Source organism: Pelobates fuscus, chromosome 6 (assembly GCF_036172605.1).
Source record: "Pelobates fuscus isolate aPelFus1 chromosome 6, aPelFus1.pri, whole genome shotgun sequence".
NCBI lineage: Eukaryota > Metazoa > Chordata > Amphibia > Anura > Pelobatidae > Pelobates > Pelobates fuscus.
In genome coordinates, this window is record NC_086322.1 from 203,234,766 (window position 1) to 203,261,359 (window position 26,594).

The window sequence follows — 26,594 nt, forward strand, 5'->3', positions numbered from 1 at the left end:
TTATATATATATTATATATATATATATATATATATATATATATATATATATACGTGTGTAATTTAATTATAAGTGTATTTTTATATTCGTATAAGTACATATTTATATAAAAATACACTTAGTATGACATTATATATATGATATATAGACATATATTACATAGATGTAATATATGTCTATATATCATATACATATATATATATATACACTCATATATAATAATATTTTTATTTATTAATATTAACCTTTATTTTTTTATGATTTTACACTAGCAGGGAGACTGCCTGTCAGCACAGGCAGTCCCCCTGCAGGAAGACACATGGACACCTATTGTGACCAAGTGATCGCTCTGTTGAGCGATCACATGGCCCCAGGGGTCCTAATCCTCCATGGGGAGACTGTCTGGGCTGCAGGCAGTCTCCCCATACCGGGAGCACCACAGATCACCACCGGGGAAACGACGGCGATCGGGTAAATATATTTTACCGTTAGGACGGTTCAGGACCGTCACCGGTCGGCAATGCAAAAATGCTGATGATGGTCCTGAACCTTGCTCGGTCCTTAAGGGGTTAATCTAGCCTCATGTTTGTGTTTAAAAAAGGGATGTTGTTTGGTGGATTTACTACTACTGTAACATTATTGTGTTGATTACACTACACACAGCACACCTGAGTGCACAGTGCTTTCGACAATTGCACAGCACACAGTTAGAAAAAAAGACTTTGCAAACTGATCCTTCATGTTCATTGATGCTGAACCATGTGGTGATGGTAACAATGACACTGGGTGACCTATTGTGCAACTGGTAGCAGGCACAGCTGATGTTACAATTGCTCAGTTGGATGAGGAAAATCCAAAGCAGGTACAAAAGCACTTGGAGATGGTGAATGATTGTTTATTGTTTAAGGTATCAACTTTATTCAGCATAAACAGCAACATTATTTTGATTGAATTTACAAAGAACTAAAAATCACACAGCACACAGAGCACTGCACAGTTGTCGCACAAAATGGACTAAACACACATAATTTTTTGTCAAACTGTAAATTGGTCATTGCACACTGATGTTAAGTGGCACTGCCTAGGAGTAGACACAGCACTAACCATTACCACCACTCTCATACGAGGATGAATGAAGCAGGCTATCTACCACTTAAAGTTTGTGTAATTGCCACTGTGGCAGTAGCTAGGAAAGAACAACTTTTTAATTTCCATTTTTAAAATTAATACTAAACAACATACTCCACATTATTTTTTTTTTTTGTACACCCAGAGGAACTAGATTGTACTCCTGGGGATATTCATACCACAGGTTGGGAACCCCTAGTCTAGACCAAACAAATAAACAACAATGCTGTAAATGTGATACTACATCTGCATGATGCAATATAAATTAAAGATGAACTGTTTAATATTTCCTCTTCTAAGTAGTCACAGTGACCTTTCATTGCTTGGCACAAATTGATTAAAAGTTGAAAAACAAATTTGGTTTCTTGACACAACCCATAAATTAAAATTACCTGACAGGTTGGGCAGATCCTGGGAAATATGCTTCCCAACAGCATTTAAAGGGCTTTAGAACCAACACCTTATTTCAATAAACTAATTCAAATGAAGTGCCCTTCCTTTTGGAAAAGAACATTGAACATAAAGTTTCTAAGCCTTACAAAGATTGACATTTATTAATAGATACTGCTTAAGTCAGCAGGCAACAGACTGATCTCATTTTAATTAATATATAAAGTTTTTGGAATGAATATACAAGAAGAAATTCAATGATTGAGAATTACTGTACATGAATTTATAAAAAAAAAAAAAACAGAAGTAGTGGAGCAGACAGGCATTATATTGTGATGGATGCTAATAAATAAAGTATTGCACACATATACAGAATATCCTTCAATTTACTTAAACAGAGCATCTGCCATGTTCCATTGAATGAAAGGCTCACGTTGTCTTCAATATTCTTATAAAGCTTTCAAAATGGTTCAACACTGTTAGAATGACTTTCTTAATGATTTATCTACGTAAGGCCCCAATAAACTACATTGGAATTTTTGTAGATAAATAATTTGGAAAGTTTTCTAGCAAAGTATTCGTAAAGCATAACTTTGTAAAGGTCAGAGTGAGGAAACCAGCTAGGTTAAACATAAACCTTGGACATTTTTTTTTCTGTTCAATTAATGGCTTGCATGACAAAATAGACGAAAATAAACAATTATGCAAAAATTTCACCCTCCACTTTAAAAATGCCTCTTATTTCATTGGATAACATAATCTTATTCAGTAACTGCAATAAAGCATGTTTCTCTCCCAATTATTCAATTACCTTGTGAGCATTGAAGAGATGCATTATAAATCTGATAAGAGTCTTGTTTTATACTCATACTTTGTATTCATACTTTATTGTATCAATTAGCTTTGTATTTTTTAACAATCTCATTAAAATATTGTAAGTAATTATCAGTTTTTTATTAGCTTATTTTAATTTTGTATTATTCAACAGTGTAATTTTTCTCTTAGTTTTGACTCATTATTTTATGTACAATGTACAGTGCATTGCCAAATCATTCTGACAAGATGATCATATATATGCAGAAAATATTTGTGTTACCTTAAGGAGAGATTTGAGAAACATGATCTAGTAAATATGTTTATAATGATTGGTAGTGTAGTGGGTGGTACATATTGTACATACATAAATATTTTAATGCAAAATAAGGCATAAACTGTATTAAAAAGGAGAATTATAGATATTCTGTGTACAGTTTGTATTTCGTATACAACATGAGAAACATACCTGCAGCCACAATAACAATATCTGCCAATTGTGTGTGACATTTCAGCAGTTGTTTTGGGGTGTATCTATGTGTAATTGTCACTGTAGCATCACCTACAAGGGAAAAGGGACTTTGTGTCAAATTAAGCAGCAGCATATCTTTGGAATGTTGTATTGTACAGAAGCATGTTTATTGTCAGCAATACATTTAAAATAGGAAACCTTTGTAGAAAATACACATAGTTTATAAATGAGAGAATGATTGGCTTCTTCAAACTTTGTCATGGCAGTGGCTCTGTGCTCACAACTGTGTCTCAGGTGTCTAAAGCCACAAAGATTCAATCTTGCCAGGCCTATTTCAGCAACAAAGTTCAAAATTATACTTACAGAATCCCATCAGATAATCATATTTTCTAAAACATTGTAAAAAAACAAATTAAATGAGCATCTTGTAATACCTTTTTTATTGGAGTAACAGAATGTTGGCATGACAAGTTTTCAAGAAAATCTCCCTTAAGTCTAAAACATTTCTTTATACTTGAGAAAACGAAGATCTCCAGAAAACTTGTAATTCCAAAAATCTATTAGTCCAATAAAAGAGGTATCACAAGATGCTAATTTTATGTATTATTTTACACCTGCATCACTGGACTAATACAGCTACATTCTCTATTCTAAAAGCCTGGTATTCTCACATATGTATAATCAAGCTTATAGATAACCTGCTGTCAGGGCCGGTGCAAGGATTTTAGCCGCCCTAGGCAAAAGAAAAATTTGCCGCCCCCCCCCCCCATGTGACATCACAATGCCCCACCCATATGATCTGCCATATGAACTAACGGCAGTGCTGCACACTGTGTTTACATTAAAAGCCTGCAGGGACACGCTATAGACACCGGAACCACTTCATTAAGCTGCAGTGGTTCTGGGGACTATAGTGTCCCTTTAATGTGAGGTTAATTAGAGATTAGTGTCACTAATAATATACTAGATTGCCTACTTACAACCAGATGAAGATGGTGATGGGCACTGGCTGCAGTTTCGCACCACTGGTCTGGTGTAGAACCGGATCTCTGGAGGCTGTTTGTAACTGCGGTCACAAAATTCAATGTTCTGGGAGAACAGGAAGCAGCTCAAGGTCTGGGCCCCAGGGCCTGACGGTGAGTATTCCCATAAGGCCCACCCATAAATCCAACTATATGTTCCACCCATTAAATTCGCTCACAGGGAGTGTAGTGTGTAGGGGATGTGTTATTTGTTATTGTAGAGGATCTAATGTGTGTGCTTATGGAATGTAGTGTATAGGCATACCAGTTTGTGTAGGTGATGCAGTGTGTTTGTGTGTAGTGGAAGCAGTGTGTGTTTGTGGTTGTGTGTAAGGGATCCATTGTGTGAATCTGTGTTTGTATGCATAAGGGATGCAAGGTGTGTGTCTGTAAGTGTGTGTATTGAGTGTGTGTAAGAAATGCAATGTTTCTGTGTGTATGTAAGAGAAGCAGTGTGTGTGTGTGTTTGCATGTGTGTGTAAGGGATGCATTGTGTGTTTCTGTGTATGTATAGGGATGCATTGTGTGTGTGTGCGTGTAGTGTGAAAGAGCTCTCCCTTCTGTCCCTTAGAGCTCTCCTCTGCCCCTTAGTGGTCTCTCCTCTCCCCCCTCCCCTGGGGGTCTCTTCTCACACCCACCCACCCACCCTCCCTGTGTTTTCCTCACCTCCCCTTCTCCTCATCTCCACTTCTCCTCACCCCCCTCCTGTGTTCTTCTCACCTCCCCCCCGTGTCTTCTCACCTCCCCCCGTGTTCTCCTCCCCTCCCCTTCTCCTCACCCCCCTCTCCCTGTGTTCTTCTCACTCCCCCCTACCTGTGTTCTTCTCACCTCACCCCCCTCCCTGTGTTCTTCTCACTCCCCCCTCCCTGTGTTCTTCTCGCCTCCCCCTCTCCACACACCCCTCCCTGTGTTCTTCTTACTCCCCCCTCCCTGTGTTTGTCTTACTCCCCCTCCCCTCTTCTTCTTACCCCCCTTCTTGTTACTCCCCCCTCCCCCTTTCTTCTTACTCCCCCTCCCCTCTTCTTCTTACTCCCCCCCTTCCCTCTTCTTCTTACTCCCCCCTCCCCTCTTCTTCTTACTCCCCCCTCCCCTCTTCTTCTTACTCCTCCCCTCCACTTGTCTTCTTCTTACTCCCCTTCCCCCCTTTCTTCTTACTCCCCCCTCCCCTCTTCTTACTCCCCCCTCCACTTGTCTTCTTCTTACTCCCCCCTTTCTTCTTACTCCCCCCCTCTTCTTCTTACTCCCCCACCTCTTCTTCTTACTCCCCCCACCCCTCTTCATACTACCCCTCCTCCCTTCTTAGCCCCCTCCACTTGTCTTCTTCTTACTCCCCCCTCCACTTGTCTTCTTCTTACTCCCCCCTCCCTTGTATTCTTCTTACTCCCCCCTCCCTTGTTTCCTTCTTAATCCTCCACCTTCCCTCTTCTTCTTACCCCCCCGTTCTTCTTATCTCCCTCCCCTCCCCCAGTTCTTCTACCCCCCTCCCCCAGTTCTCCTCCTAATCTCACCTGCCCTTCCTGTAGTGTGGCTGAGCTCCTCTCCGGTCCGCGGTACAGGAGTTTCTGTTTCCTGTACCCTGATAGGAACAGGAGTGCACTTCCTGTCAGTGTGCACTTCCTGTCAGTCCGGCCGGGTCGCGGACCGGAGAGGAGCTCGGCCACGCAACAGGGGAGGTGAGGCAGTGCGGCAGGCGGCTGCAACATTTAAAGGGCCGGCGATGGGGGCGCAGGGCGCCCCCTCCTATATGGCGCCCTAGGCAGCTGCCTAGTTCGCCTTATAGGAAGCGCCGGCCCTGCCTGCTATGGTGCAGACTAGGTTATTTTAAATGAAAGTACATCAAATTTAATCTCTACATTGTGCTAGCAGAACTGCTAGCATAATTTATAGATTATGTAATAAAACTGAGAGACCAGAACTAAGTTCACAAGCTCCCCCACTGAACCAGCAGGAATCTAGTTCACACACCAATGGACCATCAAGAAAGGTAAGCATGATGGAGGAGAACATACACACACACACACACACACAAACTTTAGCCACCACCATGCAACTCTCAACCAGCACACATAGGCAGACTTTGCCTCCCCCATTCTCAACTCCCCATCACACACACATCACTGACAGAAACAGAGCCAAGGTGTTTAGGAGAGCACCCCAATCTGGCACCCTACTTAGGGCCCTGGGCAACCTTAAACTGACAATAGAGCAAGATGATAGAGCTAAGAGAGAGTGTTATAGTCCCTCCTCGGCCATTTTACCTGTTTTTCACCCATGATATGTGATAAGGAGCTATTATTGCTTTAAAGAATATTGCATTGTTTATATTGCAAGGTTAAAGAAAGCCTCTAGTGACTGTCTCCCAGACAGGCACTAGAGATGCCTCCTCTATAGTAGGTATGTAAGGACAGGGTGTACTATAGTATATAGGATGCAGTTTTTTACCCCAAAATTTGTGTTAAAAAAACTGACTGCTTTTTATATACAGAATGCTGCCTATATTCTGTGCATGTAGTAAATATTGCTATATATACACACCCCCATGATCAGGCACAGTGAGGGAGTTCAAAGATCTTCCGCATTCCTAATTGTAAGCTTCTTTAGGTAGAGAGAGAGCCAGCAGACCCTCTGGCTGCACTTGTGCCGGGTCCGCTCTCTCGCACGAGCCAGACTTGTCAGAGCAATGCTCCGGCTCTGCACAAGTCAAAGCTTGTGATGAGAGATCACACCTGACAAAGGTGCAAGCTGGTTCCTCACAGAAGCACTGCACAACCAGGGATTTCTAGCGGCAGCTTTTTACCACAAGACCAACAGGGCATTTTTGTCCCCCCTTCCTGTCTCTTACCTGTGGTCAACATAAAAGTATAATAAAAATAATATATAACAAATTATAAAGCTGTTCTCTCCCCTCCCCCAACAGATCACATTCATTATCCCACCCTACAAATTTACACACAAACTGCATTCTCAAGACACCTGATATTTGTTGTGACCCAGGGCTCTTCACCTCGAATGCTTACACTAAGCCATCTAGAAGCATACTCCTGCTTCTCTATCGATTGTTGGGCTACAGATCTCCCAGGATCTAACACTCTCAGACATAATTACTATAAAGAGATCCATCTCTCAAACAATGTACCCTTTAACCAATCTTCACTGCCCTGTCTTATCTTTTCCTTCTTTTGAAGTTCATACCATCCACCTATTTAAATCTGCTTTTGTAAGAATATTGCCTCTCTAGTCAGTCCTCCAACACTTTTCAACCAGGTTTCCCTATTTCCTCTTTTTTCTAGCAGTTAAAAAAAAACAAAAAAACGAGCAATCAAATAATAAAGATATATCAAATGGTACTACTTGAACCATTAAGTCTGTAAAGTTTAACTGTAGAGGTATTCTAAGCCTCTTACAGTTATAGCTATATGACATTGAAGAATTCCGAAATCTTCACACCAACCCCTATAACTAATGATGGCATATGCTTTCAGAGTTCAAGAAATAGGGTCTATGAGAAAGAACATGCTTAGTCAATGCCAAAAAAGGGCTGCCAGATAGCCCAGGGGCTCCTGCAGTAGATCTTCTGCCATCTAGAAGAAAATAGATTGAATCACCTTGATGTACAGTGTTCCAGTGGTTTCACACACAAAGCTAAAGGTTAATTCAATTTAAGGTAACTTATGGAAGGATTTTATAGTATGTCATGCATGAAACACTCAATATGATTATGTAATACAGTATGTACCACATTTAAGGAATCGTTATACATACCCCCAGGTCTCTCATGTTTTCCATCCGTATGAAGTAGCATTGAAATTGGCATACCAACATTTTTAGATCTTCCTGCAACTACAACATTTTTCCCAAATGTTTCAATCCCTATAAGATTAAATTGGAGGTAGATCAATACGGTGTATAACGCAAAATCATTAAAAATATAATGCATATATACTATTTTTATAATATTAAACAGATGTATCAGATTCCATTTTTTAATACAAAGATGAAAAGGAGAACTAGCAAATTCAGACCACTCAGTGCTAAAAAAAAATGGGGGTTGTGTATAAAACTGTGCATTCTGAAAATTGTTGCAAAGATGGAAAAGGGGGGCAGAGTCACTAAAGCAAAGGTTTCCATGCTGAGTGTCACAGTTTAAGCACTTTAGACAATTTTCAGAACATGACACTTTGTATATATAACCTCCAATATATTTAAGAACAAAAATGTTTACCAATTTACCAAGGAAAAACATCTTATAAGAAAATGGTGATATTTCTTGGTGTTATGGGTCATCCATAAATACCAAGAAATATGACCATTCCCATTTTCCATTTCTCAGAAAAAAATCTCTAATCATTTGATTGTAAAAATTAGTTGATTTTCCCCAAAACTGTACCAAAAATAGAATACATATTACTTTATAGGCAAATGTGCAAGGGCCATAGTAAAAGAAAACTACAATATTAATGTTTACCCTGATTGTGGAGTGTAAAGGATCTGAGAATGATTAATAAATGTACGTGGTGCTACTTTCCCACCACGTCTATTTGTTGTCTTCCTCAATACCCTTCCTATTGTGTTTTTATACCCCAACTCCTCTAGACGCACCAGGGTCCTCAACTACCTACTGTTGCCGTTACACTTTGTTATTGTCTCATTTGGTAAATTCCCCTTTCATCTGAAGCACTGCGGAATAAGCTGGCGCTATGTAAAAACCAATAGTAATAATAATATGAGTCTAGATTGTTTATTTTGACTTTGAGAAAAAATTAGAAATCACATTTTTCCATTCAACGGAGGAGGAAACAGAGGTATGTGAGAGGCTGCACTTGATAAAGTTGAGCATTTTTTTAATCTATAGTACTATGTAATAGACTTGAATTTATTGATACTGATTTTTCAAATAGTATTGAATCATTTGGAAAGATTATTAAATTGCGGCAATAGTAATGTATTTGCTGATACCAGGATCTGTCATCAGAAAACCAGATAATTAATGCCAATTTAGACTGAAAATTCAGTAAAAGAAAATCATCCAATAAATTATCCGTGTTACAACACAGGAATGAGCTAAATTAAATATATCACTATTTCTATAAAGTGTCATGGCAGCTTTGGTTCTCTTTTCATGTGCTATTTTCAGGTGGAATGTTGTATGTTTTACTAAAACTCTATTTATTAGTATAACTGACCATTAGACTGCATTTAGCCCCATACATGTACCATATGACTAATGTGCAAGAAACAGGGCTGCCTCTTTTTTGTTTTGTAGGCATTATCATCTCACCAGTTCTTTTGATAATTTCCCACACTGCCCCAGCAGTGGCAGGTATTATGGAGTCCTGATCCAGGCAAAGTTTTCCAATATTGACAAAATGAAAACCATCAACATCTTTTTTGGGTGCAACAGCATTGCATATAACGCGCTCGCTGATGTGATCTAAAAAAGATAAAGAACGTGTATATGTCAATACTTTTATTATTGTTTTTGTCATTCAGAACATTTGTATTGTTATCAGATATTGTACTTTTATTTAATTAACTTTTACATTGCCCCTTGTTTAAATTAGGGGTGAGAAAGTAGAGTAGAGGTTTCCAGAAATGAAATCTATTATTCCAGCAGGATGACAAACAACTGTTGCTTTTAGCAGTACATACCACTATTAAACTTTCATAGCTTAACATAGGATGCCAAAAGTGCCTCTTTACATCCATCACTACTTGTTTGATATGTGTAATATATCACATGTACAAGGAGTTTGAATACCCTCACAACATAGATGGAGTCAGAGGCATTGCTAGGTGGCAATAAGACCACAGACTTCAGAAAGAGAGCACATTTTATGGCCTTTCTGCCCTACATTTTTCTTCTATTTAAAACTCTCTAGCAATTTAAAGGGTTACTCCAAGCATTATAGCCCCTTTTGTATTTTGAAGTGGTCATGTTGCCTGGATGTGAAGCATTTTGCTATGAAATGCTACACATACGTAGTTTAACCTCTTTGCTGTCAGCGGTGTAACTTCACCTCTGACAGAATCAATGGGGCATCATTAGCCAGCCTTGAAAAGTGATTGAGTAAAAGACAGGTTGATCTTATTGTTGAAAGACTGAAGACTTTTTCAGGTTACTTTACACTGATCAGCCACACAATTATAACCACCTATTCTATATTGTGTAGGTCACATTTTTGCTGCCGTAATAACTCTGATGCATTGAGGCATGAACTCCACAAGACCTCTGAATGTGACCTGTGGTATCTTGCACCAAGACGTTAGTAGCAGATCCTTTAAGTCTTGCAAGTTGCAAGGTGGGTCTCCATGGATCTGATTTGTTGTTCCAGCATATCCTACAGCTACTCTATTGGATTGAGATCTGGGGAATTTGGAGGCCAAGACAAAACGTTGAACTATTTGTCAAGTTCCTCAAACCATTCCTGAACAATTCTTGCAGTGTGGCAGGGTGCATTACCCTGCAGAAAGAGGTCACTGGCATCAGGGAATACCATTGCCATGTATGTGGTCTGCAACAATTGCTAGGTAGGTGTCAAAGTAACATCCGCATGAATGCCAAGACCCAAGGTTTCACAGCAGAACATTGCCCAAGCATAACACTGCCTCTGCCAGCCTGCCTTCTTCCCATAGTGCGTTCTGCTGCCATCTCTTTCCCAGGTAAACAACACCCACTTACCAGGCCATCCACCTAATCTAAAAGAGAATGTGACCAGGCAACCTTTGTTCTTTGTGCCAGGGTCCAGTTCTGATGCTCACGACCCCATTAAAGGTGCATTTGGTGGTGACCAGGGAACTTCATGGGAACTCTGATGCAGCCTCACAGAAAATTGTGATGCACTGACACTTTTTTGCCATGACTAGCATTAGGTTTTTCAGTCTGATTGGACCTGATGGGCTACCCTCACTTCTTATGTGCATCAATGAGCCTTGTGTGCTCATGACTCTGACACCAGTTCACTGGTTGTCCTTCCTTGCACCACTTTTGGTAGTTACCACCCACAGGATACTGGGAAGACCTCACAAGCCTTGCCATTTTGGAGATGTTCTGATCCAGAACCCAGTCCTCTAGCCAGATCTTTTTGCTTGCCCATTTTTCTGCCTCCAACGCATTAAATTCAAGAACTGACTTGCTGCCTTAACAGGTGCCATTGAAGTGATATAATCAATGTTATTCACTTCACCTGTCAGTAATGTTATATTGTTTAATGATCTGGCTGATCAGTGTATAATGGAAAGACAGTTGACCATGGATGGAAGAGCTGCTTGAGGAATATCTGCAAGTTCCTGGATGTGGCATGTACGAACATGGTTAAAATTGTTGGTTTTAATGGAACATTAAGCAGTGAGGAAATATTTATGTGTCTTGAAAAACCTGAAGAACAACAAAGCCTTGGGTTCAAATGGTTACACAGAATTTTGTCATCTGTGTGTACCTCCTCTGCAGACTCTCTTTAGCTATGTCCTAAAGGGAGGAGGGTTTCCTAAGGAGATGAGAGAGGCTAGTATAGTCGTACTGTCAAAGGAAGGCAAAAAAAATATCAGGTTACATAGTTACATAGCTGAAAAGAGACTTGCGTCCATCAAGTTCAGCCTTCCTGTTTTTTGCTGTTGATCCAAAAGAAGGCAAAAAAAAAAAACAGTTTAGAGCACTTCCAATTTTGAAACAAACTAGGAAAAAAAAATCCTCATTGACCCCAGAATGGCAGTCAGATTAATCCTTGGATCAAGCAGCTATTACCCTACATTGAAAAATGATGTCCTTGAATATTCTGTTTTTGCAAGTATGCATCTAGTTGCTGTTTGAACATCTGTATGGACTCTGAAAAAAACACTTCTTCAGGAAGAGAATACCACATCCTTATTGTTCATATAGAAAAAAAAATGTTCTTTGCCTTAGACAAAATCTTCTTTCTTCCAGTCTAAACGCATGACCTTGTGTCCTATCTAAAGTCCGGTTTGTGAATAGATTTCCACATAATGGTTTGTATTGGCCCCGAATATATTTGTATACTGTCATCATATCCCCTCTCAGGCAACGTTTTTCTAAACTAAATAGGTTTAAATTTGATAACCTTTCTTCATAGCTGATCTGTTCCATTCCTTTTATTAATTTTGTAACCCGCCTCTGCACTTTTTCTAGTGCCATAATATCCTTCTTTAGAACAGGTGCCCAAAATTGCACAGCATATTCAATATGTGGTCTTACCAGTGATTTATAAAGAGGCAAAATGATATTCTCATCCTGAGAATGAATGCCCTTTTTCATGCATGACAATACCTTACTGGCCTTGGCCACTGCTGATTGACATTGCACAGTGTTGCATAGTTTGTTGTCTATAACAATTCCCAAGTCTTTTTCATGTGTTGCTTGTGCATTCTTTAACTTTGCATTTTTCAACATTAAATTGCATCTGCCATTTGAGTGCCCAGTCCCCCAGTCTATCTAAATCCCTCTGCAGCAAAGTAATATCTTGCTCACATTGTATTACTTTACAGAGTTTTGTGTCATCTGCAAACACTGAAACATGACTTTCAATGCTTTTTTCAAGATCATTTATAAATATGTTAAATAGAAGGGGTCCCAGGTGTCAGAACTATAGAGCGATGTCTCCCATAAACTTGGATGTGAAGATCTTTACGAGGATATTAGTGAATAGACTGTCTCACTTCCTTCCTTCCACTGTCAACCCATATCAGGTAGGATTCATTATAACAGAGATGCTCCTAATGAATGACTGATTGTGATGGACCTAATGGATTTTTCACATTGTGATAACATGTCATCAATGTTTATAGGGAAGTCTCTGGAAGTCTTGGGGGAAGTTGGAATATTTGATAAAATTATTGCTGCAATTAAGAGTTTCTATATAAGATTGCAAGCTCACGGGCAGGGTCCCCTACATTTTGTATTGGTCCTTTTATATTGTACTGTCTTTTCCCAATTGTACAGCGCTGCAGAATATATTGGCACTTTATAAATACCAGCAATAAATACAATTTACACAACACCGAACCTACTGATAAGCTGGGTTACTGCAGATCTATACAGTACCATACTAACCAAGCTATCTGCCTCACACCCTTAGCATGTCTAATGCTTCCATACAAGGAGATGACCTGTCAGTTACCAGCACCCGGACCAGATCAGGCTCGCAGAGAAGGCAACTCATACCGGCAAGCCCAGCTTCAAGCTATATATCCTGGACAATCCCCATAATCACCACGGAACTCAAAAAGAGGAATATGCCATTCCTGGCTACAGCCATTAAAGCTGAACTCTTTCGTTTGTTAAACACTACCGAGGACAACGTAAGGCCTGGCCCTAGTTCAGAGTTTAATGTGCAAAACAGCCTGGAGCAACTGCACGTTATGATGGCCTCCCTAGTGTCTTCTGTAGCAACTATTAATAATAGGTTGGATGATCTGGAGTCTAATAATACTCCAACCATTTTGGAGGTTCCAGTACCAATAGCCCAGCCTGAGCCTAACCCAGGAGGTAACATTAACCCTTTACCCGCTAAAACTGCCAACATCATAAACCCTATTCACCTCATACCCCAGAATCTCAAACGTGACATAATAGAGGGGAAGGACATTAATCTGGCTTCACTACTGATAGCTTCTCAAGACGTAGTCGAGAACAGGTCATATATGTTTAATGATCTGTCAGTAGTTATGAAGTCTAGCGATCCAAGACTAAATAGGAAACTTAACATCCCTGAATTTGTCCTGGCATTCGTCCTATACAGAGACATTATCTGTACGGCTTTTCCCCTCTGTAGAGAAGAACTTGAACTATACCTAGACAAAGTCATTGACTTAGCATATAACTATGGAGGCCATGCCTTTTACGACTACCACAAATCATTCGCATCCAGATCTGCCGCATCACTGTCCCGAAACAATACAAACACATACTGAGGTCAGTTAGACACCGAACTGTTTCTAAGGCATTTTGCAGGCCTCAAAACACCTTCCTGCGCCATATGCACATCAGCAGCCCATGTGATTAACTTTTGTCCGGAAAATGTAGCAATTCCCTCTACCAGTAACGCCAACGCTGATTACCAATCCAACACAACCCAGAGAGAGTTTAGAGACAAATTAGGCAGCCCAATCGTTTTTCTGGGTAAAGCACAAGTCTGCAATAATTGCAATGCCGGTGGTTGTAGTTATAGTACTTGTAGGCTTCTTCACGTGTGCTCACTTTGTTTCAGGGCGCACGCTAAACCAATGTGCCCAAACAGGCTGTACCCCAAACGATCCTCCACTCCAATAAACATTCCTAATTTACCTGTCTAATCATCCTTCTTTACATCTGGTAGAATTTCTCACATCTGGTTTTACTAATGGGTTTCACACAGGTTTTGTTACACTCCCCACAGGTATTTTGTAATGCCCCAACCTACAGTCAGCACTCACAGATCCCAGTAGCATACAAGAACTCCTTCTTAAAGAAATCACCAATGGTTTCATGATAGAGCCTTTCACAACACCACCTTTCACCTCCTGGAGGACGAACCCTCTAGGAATCGCCACAGGGAAATTTAATAATACAAAGAGACTCATAATTGATTTTTCTGCACCTTACTCTTCCACTACACCTAGCTTGAATGCACTGATCCCGTCAGAAGATTTCTCCCTTCAGTACGCAAGAATTGACGATGCCATACAAGCCATCATTCATTCCGGAAAGGCTGCCTGATTAAGTAAATCTGACATTACTAACGTGTTTAACCCCTTAAGGACACATGACATGTGTGACATGTCATGATTCCCTTTTATTCCAGAAGTTTGGTCCTTAAGGGGTTAAATTACTACCCATTCATCAGTCACTCTGGCACCTACATGGAGTTAAGTTAAGACAGGTATTATTTCGCTACCAGACTAACTTTCGGCTCCAAAAGTAGCCCCAAGATATTTGATATCTTTGCCGAAACTTTAACCTGTCTCCTACAGAACAAGTGCAGATATCCAGTAGTCATACACTACTTAGATGACTTCCTCACTATCGAACAACACGACTGCACACCAAACAGCCTAAATCACATGCTCACTCTATTCAAAGATTTAGGAGTCCCTGTAGCCCCGGACAAAACAGAAGGTCCCAACACAGAGATTACATTCCTAGGGATAACACTCAATTCTGTTTCTATGCAAGCCAGCCTGCCCCAAGAGAAAGTAGACAGAATTCTTTCTTACATCAACATCTGCACTTCACAAGGCTCTTGCACCAGGAAACAACTAATGTCACTACTCGGTTCACTTATTTTTGCGATGAGAATAATTTCACAGGGCAGGTCTTTCATTTCGAGAATCCTCTCTCTCTTGCACGGTCTCCCTGACGACGACTCCACAGCTCTCATTAACGAACCAGCTAGAGCTGATCTTAAAATGTGGCTTCTATTCCTGTCCTCTTGGAATGGCAGGTCACTATTTGTTCCCTCCATTTCTGACGATTCCCCTGTAGTTTGAACTGACGCATCAGGTGCCATAGGTTATGCAGCGATTTTTGGTAACGACTGGGTACAGGACTCTTGGCCAATAGAGACTACCTCGCTAGAAAATTTCAATACCACCGCAGCACTATTCGAAATCTATCCAATCGTAGCTGCTGCACACATATGGGGTAAAGAATGGAGAGTGTAATCGGTCAGGTGCTTTTCAGATAACTTGACGGCATGTAATATCATTAACAAAGGACGCTCTCAGTCCCTTACCATTATGAACTTGGTAAGGAGACTTACCTGGCTAGTAGCAAATCTACAATTCTGTATAAATTGTATTCACGTTCCAGGTATTCAGAATAACGCAGCTGATGCACTCTCAAGCACTAATTTGCAGGAATTTTTCAAACTTCATCCGTCAGCAAACTCGTAACCCAGGGAACCTCCAAGCTTCACAGACCTAATAATGCGTTAAATCAGAGTTTGCAGGAATCTATGATCTGCAAACTTTCTTTGTCTTAGGGATGAGCATAACCACCTAGCAAAGCTAGTGGGTATGCGGCAGCCTCCCGGAGTCAAATGCCAGAGCTGAAAAGGCTCGCGCTGTGCATCTGCACACAACAGCCTTTCAGCCAATCAGGTAATCAGGAGAGCCGTGCTGAGTGCGGCGTTCCTGATTACCTCAGATTTTTAAAATTGGGAAACTGCGGATGGTTAGCACATCCCACGAAGTACTAAGGATAAATATTTCCGACAGTGTACGGGAATATATTTAAACGTCTAAACACAAATAAAACAGTTCAAGATGCCAATAGTACAGGGGAACAAGAAAATATTTAATAAATCATGAAGACATACAAGATAGACTTGAAACTTTGTATAAAACAGCTGAACTGAAAAACAAGGCAACAATGTATGCCAAAGGAGAGTAACAAATGAATAGTGGAAACATTCAACAAATTGCAACAAAATAAGTTCAATAAAAGAGAAGAGAAATGTTGAAACGAGTCTCAGCAAACATATTCTTTATGCAGGGAGTCCATGCGAATATTGAACCGACGAGACTACTTGCATCCACTTCTCCTATTTAGGTAGATCTTTGTTTTGTTGGTCCTGTCTTGGAGTACGGCTATAGTCTGTAAAAAACAAAACAGAGAACGGTTATCAAATGTTGAATAAGCACCAGATAACCTTATGTTTTAGAAAGCAAACTACCACCAGCAGGCAAAACTCTTAACTTGGAGGAGGGTGGGACGGGCGCTATTGCTAGGTGGTTATGCTCATCCCTAAGACAAAGAAAGTTTGCAGATCATAGATTCCTGCAAACTCTGATTTGTCCTCCGGGAGGCATAACCACCTAGCAAAGCTAGTGGGTAGAATAGCACACACCTGGTGGTGGTCCTAAGAAACTGAAGGCGTTCAACTTCTGATGGCCTCCAGTCAAATCTAACAAAGGTTTTACTGGACAACCATCTTGCAGCTTTTAAGATAGTAGGGAGAGGAAGGCCCTTTCCTGCTGCTTTAGTAGCCGAGGCTCCCCTAATTGAATGGCTTTTGAACACTGAAACATCAATTCCAGCCGTAGACATGGCGGAAAGTATCCAGCCTCTAATTGTATTAACCTTGGCTGGACGAAAGGGATTCCTTGATGTAATGAATAATTGACTGATATCATTTCTAAATACAGCAGAAAGTTGAAGGTACGATTGTAACAAACTGACTAAACATAAGCCTGGATCGGAAGAATCTTGGACCAAGTCCAGTTCTACCAGACCAGGAGAAAAATGGGATGTTTTTTGTCTGCCTTTTAGTATAATATGGAAACCTCCCGGGGTCCTGGACAACCAAGGTTCTGAAATATGGATTTGAGTTAACTCTGTGTCAGGATCGGGACAGGGATCCAACACGCAGAGTACAAACAGTAGCCAGATACGTATACGTATACTTAGAATGGCCGGACTAACGTAAGTAGTACAGTATAGAATGGTCAAAGACAAGCCGAGGTCGAGGGTAACAGAAGACAGGTAAGCGAGAGACAAGCCGAATCAAGGGTAACAGAGATAAGCAGAGTAAGGTAAACAAGCCGGGTCAAAACCAAAAGGGATAATAGAATACACAAGCACTGAGTGACTAGAACAAGCTAGAACCACGACAGGGCAATGAGCTAATGAAAGAAGCTCTGTTAAATACCCTGTTCAGAGCAGTAACCATGCCTCCGAGGCGTCCTGATTGGTCCTGCAGCAATTGAGTGACAGGTCGTTCTTTGGAGTGACAGGAGGAGTGTCCTGATGACAACTTCCTGCCTAGATGCTGTAAAAGGCAGTCACTCCCTCGCGGCCGGCCTTGCATGACCGGATAGACCGTGGAGAAGGGAGCCATCAGGCCGTCTGGATGGAGGAACAGCTAAGTCTCTACCTCTTTCAGAGGTAGAGACCACAGGTACCCTGACAGTACCCCCCCTCTCAGATACGCCCACCGGGCGGAATACACCAGGGCGAGAAGGGAATCGAGAGTGAAACGCCCTGCGGAGACGGAGAGCATGCACCTCCTCCTGAGGTACCCAACTTCTCTCCTCAGGACCATAACCCTTCCAATCGACCAGATATTGCAGTTTCCCCCGGGAGATTCGAGAATCAACGATGGAATTGACCTCATACTCCTCCTGACCCTCCACCTGAACTGAGCGGGGAGGGGCGATCGTGGAGGAGAACCTGTTACATATTAATGGTTTTAGCAAGGAAACATGAAATGAATTAGGAATGCGTAAGGCATTAGGCAACGCTAAACGATACGCAACTGGGTTAATTTGAGACAGTACCCTGTACGGTCCAATATATGGAGGAGCAAATTTCATGGACGGCACTTTTAACCGAATGTTTCTAGTACTTAACCATACTCTATCGCCTGGAACAAACACCGGTGCTGCCCTTCTACGTTTGTCAGCGTGTTTTTTAACCAGCGTAGAATTGTGCAGAAGAATTTGTCGAGTTCGGTCCCACAACTCTCTTGAATTGGCAACATGAACATCCACCGACGGTATCCCTTGAGAAGAAGACTCCGAAGGAAGGATGGAAGGATGAAAGCCATAATTCAAGAAAAAAGGGCTAGAATGTGAAGAATCACAAATGAGATTGTTATGTGCAAACTCCGCCCAAGGAATCAAACCGACCCAATCGTCCTGGTGTTCTGAAACGAAACAACGTAAATATTGTTCAACTTTTTGGTTAGTGCGTTCAGTCGCTCCATTGGACTGAGGATGATAGGCAGAGGAGAAATTCAATTTGATGCCTAGTTGGAAGCAGAATGATCTCCAAAAACGGGAAACAAATTGGGAGCCTCTGTCAGAGACAATTTGGGAAGGTATCCCATGCAAACGGAAAATCTCCCTGGCGAATATCTCCGCTAACTCGGGCGAAGATGGGAGTTTAGGTAAGGGAATGAAGTGAGCCATTTTAGTAAATCTGTCTACCACAGTGAGGATGACAGTCTGCTTTTTAGAGATAGGCAAATCAACAATGAAGTCCATTGCCAGGCAGGACCAAGGCTTTTCAGGAACCTCTAAAGGGTGCAGAAATCCGCATGGAAGCGAATGGGGTAGCTTGGTCTTGGTACAAACTTCACATGCCCCGATGAATTCTTTAATATCCTTGCGTAAGTCAGGCCACCAAAAATCTTTAGAGACCAGCGCATAAGTCTTGCGGATGCCAGGATGCCCAGCCACCTTGCTGTTATGGAGACAGCGTAGCACCTCCAGTTGGAGAGCGGCAGGAACGAAGTGTCGATCCCCAGGGGTCTGTTTGGGTGCCAAATGCTGAAACTTCATGATCTCAGAAAGCAATGGAGAGTGAATCCTGAGATTCGTGTTCGCGATGATATTCCCCTTAGGAACTATGGAGGACAGAAGTGGTTCAGTTATAGTGGATGGTTCATATTGACGAGACAAAGCATCGGCTTTAGAGTTCTTAGAACCAGGTCTATACGTAAGTACATAATTAAAGTGAGTGAGGAACAAGGCCCAGCGAGCCTGCCTGGCGGACAAGCGCTTAGCCTCCCCAATATAAGACAAGTTCTTATGATCCGTTAGAATAGTAACAGGGTGTAGTGTCCCTTCCAGTAAATGTCTCCACTCCTTTAAAGCCTTAATGACCGCTAACAGTTCCCTCTCCCCGATGTCATATCTGCTCTCAGGCCCAGAAATTTTTTTAGAGAAGAAACCACAAGGGTGTAACGGTTTATCCACCCCTAACCTTTGAGACAGAACAGCCCCAACTCCTGTCTCAGAAGCATCGACCTCGAGCAAGAAAGGCAGAGTCGTATCAGGATGAACTAGAATGGGAGCTGAGGCAAAAAGTTCCTTGAGAGTCTTAAAAGCACCAAGAGCTTCCTCAGACCAGAACTTAGTATCAGCCCCTTGTTTGGTCATATTGGTAATAGGCGCAATGATAGAGGAGTAACCCTTAATGAAGCGCCTATAGTAGTTGGAAAAACCAATAAACCTTTGGATAGCCTTGAGTCCTTTGGGCAAAGGCCAGTCTAAAATAGATTGGAGTTTACCAGGATCCATTTTAAAACCTTCCCCAGAAATCACGTACCCAAGAAAGTCTACCTGAGACTGATCAAAACTGCACTTCTCCAATTTGCAGTATAGACCATGTTGCAGAAGTTTGTGTAACACCTTTCTGACCTGTCTCTGGTGAGTCTCAATCTCCTTAGAGTGTATTAGTATGTCGTCCAGGTAAACAATAACACAATCATGCTGAAACTCCCTAAGTACCTCATTAATCAAATCCTCAAATACTGCAGGAGCATTGCATAGTCCAAATGGCATAACAGTGTATTCGTAATGGCCATACCGGGTATTGAATGCCGTCATCCACTCGTGACCTTGCTGGATTCTCACCAAATTGTAAGCCCCTCTGAGATCTAACTTGGTGAAGATTTTGGAGCCCTTAAGACGATCAAATAACTCGGTAATCAGTGGGATAGGATAGGCATTTCTGACAGTTATTTTATTCAAGCCTCGGTAATCGATACAAGGTCTCAGCGTGCCATCCTTCTTCTTAATGAAAAAGAACCCCGCCCCGGCCGGAGAAGAAGACCTCCTGATGAATCCCTTTTCTAAATTCTCCTGAATATACTCTTCTAGAACCGAGTTTTCCTGAACAGACAAAGGATATACATGGCCCCTCGGAGGCATAGTCCCGGGTAGAAGCTTCATTTTACAGTCAAATGACCTGTGTGGCGGCAAAGAATCGGCATTCTTCTTGTCAAACACTGCCCTTAAGTCTAGGTAAAGGTCTGGTATTTGTCTTTCTGTGGACTGAGTAGGATTCTCCTGTATGTTAATATTAGCTAATGGAGAAACCTTGCACAAACACCGATCCTGGCAGCCTTGGCCCCACGAGTATCTCCCCTAACTCCCAATCGATAATAGGGTTATGTTCTTTCAACCATGGATACCCCAGAACTATGGGAACGGAAGGAGACGAAATGAGCAGAAGAGATAACTTCTCCACGTGTAGGATACCAACATTTAAATCAATGGGTATGGTCTCACGAAAGATAACAGGGTCTAGTAGTGGTCTACCATCTATGGCCTCAACGGCCAAGGGTGTCTCCCTTAGCTGGGATGGGAAATTGTTTTTACTAGCAAAGGCTTGGTCGATAAAATTCTCAGCAGCACCGGAATCTATCAAAGCCATAGCCCTTACTACTTCCCTCCCGCAAGTTAAGGAAACTGGTAGCAGAAGCCTGTGATCTTTATAATTAGGAGTAGAGGACAATATAGAAACACCCAAGGCCTGTCCTCTAGAGAGACTTAGGTGCGAGCGTTTCCTGGGCGGTTAGAACAGTTCGAGAGTAAATGACCCTTAGCTCCACAATACATACACAAACCCTCTCTTCTCCTGTACTGTCTTTCCTCCTCAGAGAGGCGGGTATACCCTATCTGCATAGGTTCAGGAAGCAAAGATACCGTGGAGTCAGGACTTGGAAAAGCGGGGGCTAACCTAAAAGAAGGTCTCCGGTTCCTCTCTCGAGTGTTCTGTCTCTCTCTTAAACGTTCATCTATACGAGAGATGAACGAAATTAAATCCTCTAAATTCTCGGGGAGTTCTCTGGTAGCAACCTCATCAAGGATTACTTCAGATAAGCCATTCAAAAATACATCCATATACGCCTGCTCATTCCACTTGACCTCTGATGCCAGAGACCTGAACTCTAGTGCATAATCCACCAGTGTTCGGTTCTCCTGTTTCAGACTCCTGTTTCTGGCTGCATTAACCTTTCTACCTGGAGGGTCAAATGTTCTTCTAAAAGCAGCTACAAAGGCGTTATAGTTATAAACTAATGGGTTATCGTTCTCCCATAATGGGTTGGCCCATCTCAGAGCTTTCTCAATAAGTAGGGTGATAATAAATCCTACCTTTGCCCTATCTGTAGGATAAGAGCGAGGTTGCAATTCAAAGTGGATACTAATTTGGTTTAAGAAACCACGACACTTCTCAGGAGCCCCACCATAGCGTACTGGGGGGGTAATGCGAGAAGAAGCACCCACTGTGGCTACCTCTAGACCTGAACCGAAAGGAGAAACAGGGGTATTACGTATCTCCTCTGGTGGGTTATTGGCACGAGATAATAGAGCCTGTAGCGCAAGCGCCATCTGATCCATTCTGTGATCCATGGCTTCAAACCTAGGATCAGGAGAAGCCAGCTGACTGTTTGTACTTGCAGGATCCATTGGCCCTGTCGTAATGTCAGGATCGGGACAGGGATCCAACACGCAGAGTACAAACAGTAGCCAGATACGTATACCGGACCTTAGAATGGCCGGACTAACGTAAGTAGTACAGTATAGAATGGTCAAAGACAAGCCGAGGTCGAGGGTAACAGAAGACAGGTAAGCGAGAGACAAGCCGAATCAAGGGTAACAGAGATAAGCAGAGTAAGGTAAACAAGCCGGGTCAAAACCAAAAGGGATAATAGAATACACAAGCACTGAGTGACTAGAACAAGCTAGAACCACGACAGGGCAATGAGCTAATGAAAGAAGCTCTGTTAAATACCCTGTTCAGAGCAGTAACCACGCCTCCGAGGCGTCCTGATTGGTCCTGCAGCAATTGAGTGACAGGTCGTTCCGGAGGAGTGTCCTGATGACAACTTCCTGCCTAGATGCTGTAAAAGGCAGTCACTCCCTCGCGGCCGGCCTTGCATGACCGGATAGACCGTGGAGAAGGGAGCCATCAGGCCGTCTGGATGGAGGAACAGCTAAGTCTCTACCTCTTTCAGAGGTAGAGACCACAGGTACCCTGACAGTACCCCCCCTCTCAGATACGCCCACCGGGCGGAATACACCAGGGCGAGAAGGGAATCGAGAGTGAAACGCCCTGCGGAGACGGGGAGCATGCACCTCCTCCTGAGGTACCCAACTTCTCTCCTCAGGACCATAACCCTTCCAATCGACCAGATATTGCAGTTTCCCCCGGGAGATTCGAGAATCAACGATGGAATTGACCTCATACTCCTCCTGACCCTCCACCTGAACTGAGCGGGGAGGGGCGATCGTGGAGGAGAACCTGTTACATATTAATGGTTTTAGCAAGGAAACATGAAATTAATTAGGAATGCGTAAGGCATTAGGCAACGCTAAACGATACGCAGGTCGTTCCGGAGGAGTGTCCTGATGACAACTTCCTGCCTAGATGCTGTAAAAGGCAGTCACTCCCTCGCGGCCGGCCTTGCATGACCGGATAGACCGTGGAGAAGGGAGCCATCAGGCCGTCTGGATGGAGGAACAGCTAAGTCTCTACCTCTTTCAGAGGTAGAGACCACAGGTACCCTGACACTCTGCTCCTCTAGCTGCCAGGGCCAAGGACAGCAGAGAAGCCAACTTAATAGCAGTCCATCTTAAATCAATTTTAGCATTATCCAAAGACTTAAGGAAATTTAATAAGACATCTACATACCAAGTAGATGTGTAGCGTGGGGTATATGGGCGGCAGACGGCTAACCCTTTTAGTAATCTCAAATACAGGGCATCCTGAGTAAGGTTGGGGATCAGGAAGTTTAAGGCAGATCCGTAGGTCTTGATTGAACTGACAGATAAACCAGAATGGAACTTAAGGGTAAGAAATTCTAACGCCAAAGGAATGGTATCAGATCCTTGTGTGTTAGACAGAAAAGAAACCTCCCATTCTTTGAATTCCTCAATCATCTTTCTATATCTTACCCTAGTTCTACGTCTTAAAGATGAGTTAATAATATCCAAGACCTGATCCGATAAAAGGGGATGTGTTAACAGCCTACCAGGGCTGCGATCCACATTAGCTGCGGGAGCTTGAGCAGAAGATCGCTGGTTCCCTGAAAGCAGTCCACTGTCATGCCTAATGGGATCTTGGTTCCCTTGACTAACTGATGGATCAAGGGATACCAGGGTCTGGAGGTCCATACTGGATAAACGAGAACTAAGCTCTGCACCCTGTCCCTGATGATCTTCTCCAGCACTTTCATCAGTAAAGATGGAGGGGGGAAAGCATAAGGGGCTGGAACATCCGTCCATTGGAAAGACATATTTTCCAAGCTCCCTTTGTCCAGGTTCGGGAGACGAACCTGGGGGTTTGAGCAGATGTTTGGGATGCAAACAGATCTACCTGTCTCTAGCCAAAATTGCTTTCTATCCGTTGGAAAAGAGCAATCTTTAATTGAATCGTTGCCAGGGACAGACTTTGGCGAGAGAGAGAGTCTGCAAGCTCGTTCGCCTCTCCCGGAACATATTCTGCGAAGACCTGAACGTTGTTTGCTAAGGCCCAGGACCAAAGATCTAGAGCCTCTAAGCAAAGACCCCTTGATCTTGTACCCCCTCTGTGGTTTATATAAGCCACCGCTGTCCTGTTGTCCGAATGGACTTTTACCAACATCGGTGACTGGTTTAGAGGAACTAGGCCCTTGAGAGCTAATTTTATAGCTCGTAACTCCAAAATGTTTATATGGAGGTGACTCTCTTGGTCTGACCAGATTCCCCTTATGGCGTTCTGGGATGTAAACGCACCCCACCCGTGACTTGAGGCATCTGACGTCAGAGTGACTGTCTCAGGCTGCTCTAACAGTGGACGAGGAATTGGAATTTCTAACTCCAGAATGGACTTCAGTTCTTCTCTGACCTTCTTGGGGAGAACAAATTTTGATTCCCAATGGCCACCCTGTCTTAGTCGGTTCCCTAAAAACAGCTGACTTCTTCTGCAAAGTAAGGGGGAATTGTTGTATGCTGGTATTAAAGCTATTAATTTCCCGATAATCTTTGCTAGGTCTCTCAAGGACCAACTCTGGTGCCTGAGAGATGAGTTGAGATGTACCAGTAGTTTGTCCCATTTGTCTTGAGGGATTCCAAGAGACATAGTCCTGGTGTTCAGTATGAAACCCAGAAAGAGGATGCTTTGAGTGGGAATTAGGACTGATTTCTGTAGGTTTACTACAAATCCTAGGTCTTGTAAAAGGGAAGCAAGGTAATCCCTTTGAGAAGCAAGGGCTTCCCCATCTGGATGCATGAGCAGGATGTCGTCTAGATAGTATAGACACATGAAACCTTTTAGTCTGACATGAGCTATCACTGATTTCATAATTCTGGAGAATGTGTATGGTGCGTTGGATAGGCCAAACACCAAAACGGTCCACTGCCACACTTTCCCTTTCCACTGAAACCTGAGAAAACGCCTGTGTTTCTTGGCTATGGGGACTGAATGGAAGGCATCTTTTAGGTCTAACTTTATGCAGAAAAAGGCTTTCTGTACTAAGCCTGGAAGATCTGATAAACCCTCCATCCTGAACCTTTTCCTTTTGATGAAAGCGTTCAGAGGCCTCATGTTTAGGACCGGTCTCCAGGAACCGTCTGACTTTGGGATTGGGAACAATGGGCTGACCCATCCTGTAATAGACGTGTCTGCCAACTCTATTTTCCCTTGACTTAAAGCTAAGGAAAGGGAGGCATCTAGCACTGGGTTCATCTCTCTGAGGGGTGCAAACTTCTGGACTGGGAACCTTAAAAGGGGGAGTTGTAAACCCCTTTGAAAAATCTTTAGGACCCATTTGTCTGAGGAAATATCCTTCCAATTTAGTGGCATATGAGGAGGCACACTTACTTGAATGCATGGGTTTTCTTTTGGAAGCTGAACCGCCTCTGGAATGCGCTCCTCTGACACCGCCTGGGAGCTTATGTCTTCCACTGTAGTGGCGTTATTGGGCCTGGTGAGAGGCTTCTCGGGACGCTCCTGCAGCCCTATAGGGGCGACCCTCTGTCCGAAAGGGCTTTTTGTAGCCAGGGACAGTCTTCTTGAGCTCTGAAAAGGATCTCCTTGCCTTGTAACGGCCTTTAACCTCCTGAATGAACGAGGGACCGAATAGGTGAGAATCCTCCAAATTTGGGAACTCATGCGATTTGGGGGCTAGGTCGGACAGACCAGCTGCATGGAGCCAGCGTGATCTGCGGATGTTCGATATATAATTAAAGGCTTGGCCAATAATTAGCACTGCCCTACCAGACGCTTTTAAAAGGGCCATCTTAGATGCTAACAGAGATGAAGTGGAAGGTTTCTGGACATTGCCTTCCTTTTCTGCCTTATCCAGCATCAGTAATAGTGGGCCCACAGCATCAGCAATTTTAAACTGTATATTGCGAAAAGTCTGGTCTGTGGGATCAGAGGATACGCTGCTCCCTGTGATGGATAACAGCGCAGGGTCTACCTCTGGGGCCATTAAAGCCTGATTGTCCGGGATACCGATGTGGTTCCTGAGGAGAAGGTCATCTTCCTTAACCAAGGGGGATCTGAAGGCTAGTTTAGCAAAATCTCTAACCTCAGAGTCGTGCTCCATAGCCCATCTGGAGTGAAATAATTTTGATGGGAGAGTCTTTCCTAGGAGACTTACTCTGGCCATCTGAACGTTGCTTAGCTTCCCTCTCTCAGTGGAAGCCGCTGAACGAACCACTTCCTCGGATTCCCAGTCTATTTCTGGAGAGACATATCTGGAACTGGGACGGCTTTGGGAGGAAGAGTGAGCGAACGCTCTAGAAGAGGAAGGAGAGGGACTATCTAACCTCCAACGAGATTTGCCCTTTTCCTCTGGAAGGTGTTTCTGGTGCTCAAACGAGGGAAACACACTATTCCTTTTTTGGGGTCCTGTCCCCTTAAATTTTCTCTTACTCAAACGAGTATGAAGGGAAGGAGAAGCGGAGAAGTTTTCCTCAGACGAGGAACTGGCGGAAGAGACCAGCTGTCTTCCTTTATGCTTTTTATTTAAAACTGGGACCAAATCCTCCTCAGATGATGA

At 42.7% G+C, this 26,594-nt stretch overlaps 1 protein-coding gene across 1 annotated transcript in view; it reads right to left on the reverse strand.

Annotated features, from left to right (window-relative positions):
• Positions 1-26,594, reverse strand: part of MTHFD2L (methylenetetrahydrofolate dehydrogenase (NADP+ dependent) 2 like) — a 128,281-nt gene that overhangs the window by 15,800 nt on the left and 85,887 nt on the right. Inside the window, exons 5-7 of the mRNA XM_063425303.1 lie at positions 9,104-9,256; positions 7,588-7,695; positions 2,801-2,893 (exon numbers count right to left, since the gene is read on the reverse strand). Of these exons, the coding sequence (XP_063281373.1) occupies positions 2,801-2,893; positions 7,588-7,695; positions 9,104-9,256 (354 nt within the window). The remainder of the gene's footprint in view (positions 1-2,800; positions 2,894-7,587; positions 7,696-9,103; positions 9,257-26,594) is intronic.